This window comes from Sceloporus undulatus, chromosome 4, assembly GCF_019175285.1.
Source record: "Sceloporus undulatus isolate JIND9_A2432 ecotype Alabama chromosome 4, SceUnd_v1.1, whole genome shotgun sequence".
Lineage (NCBI taxonomy): Eukaryota > Metazoa > Chordata > Lepidosauria > Squamata > Phrynosomatidae > Sceloporus > Sceloporus undulatus.
In genome coordinates, this window is record NC_056525.1 from 142,177,209 (window position 1) to 142,185,793 (window position 8,585).

General features: G+C 45.3%; 1 protein-coding gene across 1 annotated transcript in view; it reads right to left on the minus strand.

The window, feature by feature from the left end:
- Positions 1-3,746: 3,746 nt before the first annotated feature.
- IRX1 (iroquois homeobox 1) overlaps positions 3,747-8,585 on the minus strand; it is a 9,023-nt gene continuing 4,184 nt past the window's right edge. The window contains exons 2-4 of the mRNA XM_042464037.1: positions 5,659-6,664; positions 4,372-4,444; positions 3,747-3,968 (exon numbers count right to left, since the gene is read on the minus strand). Of these exons, the coding sequence (XP_042319971.1) occupies positions 3,938-3,968; positions 4,372-4,444; positions 5,659-6,664 (1,110 nt within the window). The 3' untranslated portion in view covers positions 3,747-3,937. The remainder of the gene's footprint in view (positions 3,969-4,371; positions 4,445-5,658; positions 6,665-8,585) is intronic.

The window sequence follows — 8,585 nt, forward strand, 5'->3', positions numbered from 1 at the left end:
AGGGTGATTAAATCCTTTTAATTCAGACAACCCAGCCCATTCTCCTTTTTAGGAGAGGTTCGATTGGGGGGTTGGGCTCTCGAAAGAAATCCCATCTGTTAACTAAAGGAAGCAGAGAAGAGCCACTGATGGCTTTTTTTTGGGGGGGGGGCCTTGGGAGGAAGGCGTTCCTCAGAGAACACTGCCACCAGGTGAGCCTTAAGCACTTCTTCTGTCTCGCTCTTTCTTGCTTCTCTCTTCTTCTTACAAGTTCCCTTTCGTGCAGTTGACAAATTCCCTATCGGGGGTGGAAAAATTCTTATTTTTTTTCCCTGGCACCTTAAGTCAACAGAAGGAAGGGGGAGAGGAAGAATCGGTCAAACGGAGTGGAGTTGTGGATTATTAACACCACCAAACACACACACACACACACACCATTATGCAAATATATAAAATATTTTTATTATAGTTGCATACCTTGCTTGGTTCATCATCTGTATCTCACCTTCACGCTCCTTAAATAAAGAGGAGTTACAACACACACAGATAATAAAAAAAATTAATAATGTTATATGCCCTCCGATGGCCATGAAGCCCACTGGCTGACCTTGGGCAAGTCACACTCTCTCAACCTCAGAGGATGGCAATGACAGCCTCCCCTGAGAAACCTCCCAGAAAACCCCAGATAGGTTCGCTTTAGGGCGCCCAATCGGGAGCAAGTTAAAGGCACGCAAGACCGACCAGTGCGATCTAGAATCACCATCATCCTCTATCGAAAACACCACACACCACAAACAACAGAGAGATAATAGATTACAGTAGTATATGATTATACTAAATGTGTATATATATGATACACTATTATATATACACACACACACAACACACACACACCATACCCAAATGCGGCAAACTCGACTGTATAATTTGTGGAAGTCTATCTGTTTGTCTATCTATCTTACGATCTATCTATCTATCTATCATATAATATTAGATATAATAGAAGATAGATGATAGATAGTAGATAGATAGATGATTAGATATTGAATGCCTTTAGACTCCAAGAGCGATGCAGGTGAGCTACAGATTATTGGACACAAAGCAATTCTCTTTTCGAAACAGAGTCTAACAGAGAAGGCCTTCGATTTCCACAGTTTTCTCTTCTTCTTTCTCTACTCTTAAAAGCGGGAAATAAGGACAAGAAGGCGAACACTTTGCAAGTGATGCCTCCTGGGTCAGGGTCCCTCTCCTCAGCGCAACTCCCTTTTGCAAATCCTCTGCCTCTTTCCTCTCTTTCCCAGGCTTAGGAGCGCGCTGCGAGCAGACTGCGGAGACCTCTTTTTCTGCGCCTCCTCAGACCTAAACCCCATGGAAATCAATGAGGCTGATTCCCCCGGGCAAGGGAAGAAGAAAAAAGAACCTAACCTTGCCAGCTTGGCTGGTGAATAAATGATCACCAGCATAAAGAGAGCTGGCTTTTTCCTTCCTTTCGAAGAAAAAATCCTCGAGATCAGGCTCCAGGGGGGCAAACTTTGCTTAGAGCTGGGTTTGGGTCTCTTTATAAAAGGGAGGTGGGGTGAGAAACTGGGATTTGGGAGTTGCTTTGAATTTTTGGCCTTAAAATCGTCCAGGTTCGTCCTTCCTTTGGCGGTTGGGGAAGGTTCTTGCCACTCGTGATGTGTGTGTTTTGCCCCCAGTGGGTTGCGATCGGGGCTTTTAAAAAAATCTTTTCCCTATCTTAAGGGAGAAGAAAGACCGGCGGCGGCGGCGAATTCAGCCCAAAGGAAGAAAAGAAGGAGAGGAGAGAAAAAAAGAAAGAGAAGACCTTTCTCTTTGCCTTCAATGCTATTGCAGTTCAGGAAAATGAAAGGGAGAAAGAAGGAGGAAAGAGGGGGGGATGGAAGGGGGGAGGAGGAAGACTCCAGATCAATATTGTCACCCTTGATGGGGAATTTATTAATATTTGATTTCACATCTCGGTCCCGGTTTCCGACAAGTCCTGCTCCGTGGATGGCGCAGTTCGGGCTCGGCTGTCTCCGACATGATTTTTTAATGACTTTCCCAGCTGCTTCTTTCCATTTTCCCCCCCGTCAAGAACCATCTGGTCTCTGATTAGCACCTCAATGCTCATTTAGCATTCTCATTTAGGGAAGGGGGAGAAGGTTTGGGGCAGCGGGAAGATGGACGGAGGAGGGAAAGAGAGGGACAGAGAGAGAGGGAGAAAGAGATTTAGAGAGAAGGAGAGGAGGAAGGGGCTCTGAAAATAGCGCAAAGTGGCCCAAAACAAAAAAGGTCTGCCCTTGGGAAGATCAGTCCCAGCTTTCAAAACGCCTCCCTTCTTTCTCTCCTCCCTTGGAAAGGGAGAAACGGGGAAGCATCAAAACGCCCCTTTTACAAAACGGGGAAACGATGCCCGTTTACAAAACTGGAAAGATTTCCGCCAAAAGCTCCACTTCCATCTAGAAAACCCAAAACTGACGTTTCCTCTGATTCCCAACTTTGCTGCTCACTCAGCCTCCAGTCCAGACACTTTAAAAAAACAACAAACGCGTCCCAACGTTTTTCAACACTTCTCCGTTTCTCTCGGCGGCCAACCGACGTTCCAAGGAACGGATCAGACGCTGGAGGCTTTCGGTTTTGGAAAACAAGGACCCTCTTTTTTTCTCACCCATCCTCCGTTCGGGGAATACTGTTTCAATCCCTCCAACCAAAAAGAGTTCAGAGCCCACAGCTTAGGAAGGTGCAAGGAGCCGACTGAAACGGTCTTGGGCCTCGAGCCAAACAAGCAAACAAATAAATAAATAAATAAATAAAAATAAAAGCACTGATTGAAAGTTTTTTAAAAACCCCAAAACCATGTCCCGACCTGAGGAACTTTTCGGGTATTGGACTTTTCATAAAGAAGGCCATCAACAGCTTTAAGCTTTTTGTAAAAAGTCGATTTCTGACTTAAAAATAACAATTAACGGGTTCTCTCATTAAATGTAAATACATTGGCAGGCTACTCAGAATGCAAAGATCTTTCTTTTCTTTTTTAATATGGAAAGAAATTTAAAACATCTGGCACAACCAAGAAAACTATAACTCTTTTTTGGTGCACACACACATCTCCTTAGGTGTGTTTTTCCCCCTACTCTTCTTTCTCATTCTCTGTTTAGAGTAACACACCAGAATCAAAAAGGTATTTTTAAAAACAATAATGTAAAAGTGTGTTATTCACTTGCAAACGCAGTTCTTTAACATTTGGCCCATCCGTTCCCATCTTTCTCAATCCACCAAACCTTTTGTCGACCAGCCTCCCAACTAAATAGATTACTCTTCCTGCCTCCTGCTATTGGAAGCAGAGCAACAACGATCATGATTTTGTGCGACCCTCGAAAAACATTTGTGCAGGGAGAGGCCATGATTTCATTTTGTTTATTAGACAAAAATATACGATTTAGACAAGGGTTTTTTGTTTTTTGTGGGTTTTTTTTTGCTGTGGCACTATGTACAATTCGAAATCACTTTATATACACAGAAGAGGAAAAGAAGTAACACAAACACATGGAGAGGAATCTGGTTTTTGTTTTGTTGTTTTGTTTACCAAAAACAAATAATCCAATGGGGGGGGGGTTAGAATTACACATTCTTGAAAAGCGAACAACAGAAAAAAGGGAAAGAGTCCAGTTCAGGAGTTGAAATAAAAAAATAATGTTGTTTTCCCCTTTCCTTTCCTTTCAAGGGATTGGTATCTCCTCATTGCAAAAAATAAAAAGAGAGAGAGAGAGAGAGAGAGATGGAAGTCATTTAGATCATTTCCAATTATTATTAATATTAATATTATTATTGTTGTCCTTAAACCAGTCTGTGAACATTTCTTTTCCACCAGAAAAAAAGAAAGAAAGAAAAACCGGGAGGAGAAAAACAAAACAAAGCACAGCCCATTTATTCAAGCAGAAGGAAGTGTTGTTAAAATTCACGATGTTCCCTCTTGCTGAGTCAAAGAGCTGTTGGGAAGAAAAGACAGAACCATCTATCAGTGAAAGCTCAGCTAACAGCTTACCCATCTGCATCAGGAAACAGGCTAGCAATCTCTCTCTCTGTATATATGTATATGTGTGTGTGTGTGTGTGTGTGTGTTTATATATTTCTTCCTCTCTATCTATATTTGCCACAACAGAAGTGCAACCCGACATTGCTGGAGAATGCAGTTTCTTAAAAGAAAGCACACATACACACTAAACTTCCAGGCTAGAGTTTGTCAGTTTTATGCCACTTTGAACAGCTCTTACAAGAACCGCTTGCTTGTTGCTTTTGATTTATGATAATGAGGGTGCGCTTGGATTAGTCTGTATTATCTCCAAGCACTTTCTTTCCTTTTAAGTAAAATTTCACTGAACAAGAACTCACTTGTCCCGGACAGGCTGAAAGGGAGATTTTAACTGCTGAGGCGGAGAGTCAGTCCTTGGTAGGTTTTCTCTTTCTGCGAGGGAGAAGGAGGGAGGGAGGGAGGGAAGGGAGGAGAGAAGGAAAAGAAAGGAAGAAAGTGAAGAGAAACGTCTTAGCAAAGTTCGCCTAGTTTTGGACAGGCCAAAGAGAACCAAAGATGTAAACGGGCAGGGATTTACTCCAGCAACCGCAGCAATATTGATGTCCCCTGATTTCAAATTTGTGAAAAGGGAGTGTGATGTAGTGGTTGAAGTATCAACTAGGAAGGCCCCATAAACTCTCCAGCATATGGAGCCACATCAGTCCCACATCAGTCCCACACCAATCCCACACCAATCCCACACCAATCCTACATCAGTCCCCACATCAGTCCCACATCAGTCCCACACTCGTTGTGTGAAGATAACAATACTAACCAACCTGGCTAGTAATGGTCAGGCTTGCTTTGAAAAAAAATTTAGGTGATTTTATTCTCTTGACCCCAAATGATCTGCCTTAACTATGAAAGGTCAGTCCTTACAACACAGTCGGTAAGTAAGTAAATAAGTTTATTTAAATAACTTATGCCATTACAAAAAGTAATCCATATGCATTCTGGGGCTCAAATTTGGGGGGGGGCTAAGATAAAATCTAACTTGGAAACAGTCCAAAAATAATCACCTACGAGCAATTTTAGGTCTGTCCAAAGCAACCGGGACCTCTATTCTTTGTACTGTAAAGGCTATAACTCAGGTTCAGGCCATTAAATACTGGCTGAAACACAATTGGTATAGATGGGGATTGAATGGGGAGGGGATCAGAAGAAGAACTGGAGGCCCCAAGGAGTGTCATGCTTTAGGGTGCCCCCCACCTGCCCTTGCTCCCAAAGGCGACTGTTATATGTTTCTGCTTCCTTCCTCTTTTGTCAGAAGTCAAAGGCTTAACATTCATGATTAGACACCAAAACTGTGACAAAACTATAAGAGGGCCTCAGGGTGTCAATTAGAAGATGCTTAGCACAGTTTACCTTGAGGCTTCAAGGAGGGGGCATGGGGAGTGCCCCTCACCACTAAAAAGAGCAGTGGGGCTCCTACAAAAGTCAGCCAAGTACAGCTTCATTCAAGGCCTACAGAAGCTTGAGGGGAGACACCCCCCCCCCCATAGAACCAGCTCATAAGGCTCACTAAGCAAGTCCCAGCTGAACAGGGCTTTCTTCCATGAAAAGAGCCAACACTGCTGGCCTCTTTCTCTCTGTGTTGCCAACATTACCTATATGTTTGGGGCTGGTCCTCTCTGAAGGCTTCTCAGCACTCAGGGCCGTCAACACGGAGGGATGCTGCTGCTGCTGCTGCGTGGCCAGATGGTGGTTGTGATGGGCGGCGTGGTGGTGGTGATTAACTCCCAAAAAGGACCTCACGTTTAACAGGGAACTCTGGGTGAGGAAGGCCCCATTGGTCCAGTTGTGAAACTTGCCAATCTGGCAAGTGTACAGTCCATGGCTGGGGAGGAAAGCCGGGTGCTGGAGCTGGGGAGAGGTGTGGTTCACCTGGGCAGGGGGCGAAGGAGGCGTGGGTTTGCTGAGGGCCCCATCTGGGCTGGTGGCCGTCTCTGCCAAGGACCAGATCTTGGGTTTGTTGTGAAGCGGGCCTTGGAGATTGTTCTGTCTGCTGGGGCTCAAGAGGCGGGTGGGGTTGTCTGAGGCCTCCTTCCCCAGGGAGAGGACCTCTTTGGGTTTAAGTCCTTCTGGGCTTGAGAGTGGCAGGATCTTCTTCTCCAAGTGATCCTCTTCACTCCTTTGCCGTAGGAGCTCAACTTTCTCCTCTTCCTCTTCGTTACTCTGCTCCCCATCATTCTCATCGATCTTGTCTATGTCAATACTCTCCAGGTCGATCTCTTCATCATCTTCATTTTTCTCAGCATCTCCCTCGTTGTCACTCCCAAAGATGTTCTCGTCCTCTTTGCTCCGTGCTCCCCAAGTGACCTTGTTCTCCTTCTTGAGCCTCCTGCGGGCGTTGGCGAACCAGGTGGAGACCTGGGTGAGGGTCATCTTGGTGATGATGGCCAGCATGATCTTCTCGCCTTTGGTCGGGTAGGGGTTCTTGCGGTGCTCGTTCAGCCAGGCCTTTAAGGTGCTGGTGCTCTCTCGGGTGGCGTTCTTGGGCCTCCCTGGGTCCCCATACTGGAATTGCCCATAGGGATAATAGCCCGGAGTGGTGTGAGCAGCAAAGGTTGCAGGGTGGACTCCAGGGTTGTCCTTCAGTTCATACTGGGAACCCTGCAATGCATTCAGAGAGACAGAAGACAAGAGAGAATGAGGACTCCCATCCAGTGCTCCTTTCCCACAAGCCCTGGCTTTCCTTTTAAGCAGAAGCCTTAGGTCCAAAGGAGGGCGACTAAAATGCTGAAGGGTCCAGAAACCATGCCCTATGAGGAAGGACTAAGGGAGCTGGCGATGTTTAGCCTGGAGAAGAGAAGGTTAAGAGGTGATATGACAGCCCTGTTTAAATATTTGAAGGGATGTCATATTGAGGAGGCTTGTTTTCTGCTGCTCCAGAGAACAGGACCTGGAACAATGGGTGCAAGCTACAGGAAAAGAGATTCCACCTAAACATAAGGAGGACCTTCCGGACAGTAAAAGCTGTTCCACAATGGAACACATTCCCTTGGAGTGTAGTGGAGTCTCCCTCCTTGGAGGTCTTTAAATAGAGGCTGGATGGCCATCTGTCAGGGATGCTTTGATTGAGAGTTCCTGCATGGCAGAAGGGGGGTTGGACTGGATGGCCCTTGGGGTCTCTTCCAACTCTATGATTCTATAATTCTATGGAGCGTTACTACTGGGTTTGGGGTGAGGGGTGGGGAGAGGACAAGCCTCTTATAGGGAAAAATTGCCTTCTTCCTCATCGAATCCCATCCAACCTCATTTTCCAAATCCACATGTATTTGTGGTGTTCAAAATAAGCAGAGATCCTGAAAGGAGCACTGACCCACATCAAGAAAGATGATATCAGTGCATCCCAGGCTGCTGGGGCATGTCTGGTGCAACAGACGGCAGGGCAAATTCCTGCTCAGCTCCAGCGGCCTTTTCAAGAGCATCTTACAAAGGAGAAACGATGGGGAAGGATAGAGAGTGAGGATTGTGCATGACTTCTCACTCCCACCCAGAGGCAGCCATGCAAGACCGATCAAACCATCAAACCAACTGGGGCTCAGCACACCCCAAGCCCCTCTGTTTTCATTGGGAAAGCGTTAAGCAAGCCCACATGCTTAATCTTCTCCCCCTGGAATCCATGGGAATTTAACAGGCTAAACTTTCAGCTGTCTGTTGTCCATACATTTCAGCCACATCGTGCTCTTGGGAGCCTGAAAGCGACATAGCAGAAAGCAAGAGAGAGAAAGAGACACCTTTTCCATAAGGGGATATGCATCCCTTTGCTTCCTCTCCTCCATAATCCTTTCCTCCAAAAGAACCAGTCTTCCTCCTTGCTTTTTTCTCTCCCCCAAGCCTTTAGCTGCAAGTGATTTATTTCCAATCAATATACTTTTTATCCTCCACCATAAAACAGAGTGGAGTCAAATTAGTCCATCAGGTGTTTTGGTAAATAAAATTATATCTTTCTAACAACCTCATTAGGCCTCCTCATTACTGCAAATGGCACATGCGCATGTACAGAGTTTTTATGACTCCAAACTTCCTCCAAGTCTTCAGAACTGGGCCAGAGGCTTTGGGGGCAAAAGCTGAAAATCCCATCAGAGAGGAGAAAGACTGTCCTAACAAATTCAGAAGCATTTCCTCCTCTTCCTCCATTCATTTGTATGACACTCACTGTCAGGCTCCATATATATATATAGTAGAATAGTATGCAAGTTTGCTACACACACACATACCCAAAGCCACTTGCACAGAAAAGCGTGAAATACTTTTGTGAAGCAATTGATTTCTCCCTGAAAGAGGCTCACAGGAGAATTTATAAGGGGAGGAGGGAGAGAGAAACAGAGAGAGAAAGAGATGCCATCTGGAAAGGGCAAAACGTAATTTTTAATGATAACTCTTAACGGGGCGTGCTCTTTATCTCCTTGAGCGATTTTTGTTCTGGTGGCTGAAATGATAAATTTTGTATCCCCCTCCTGGGAATGCTTTTGAAGTAGTAGCCACTTGAAAATCATTACCGCTTCTCCTCATCATTTACTGGCGCAGA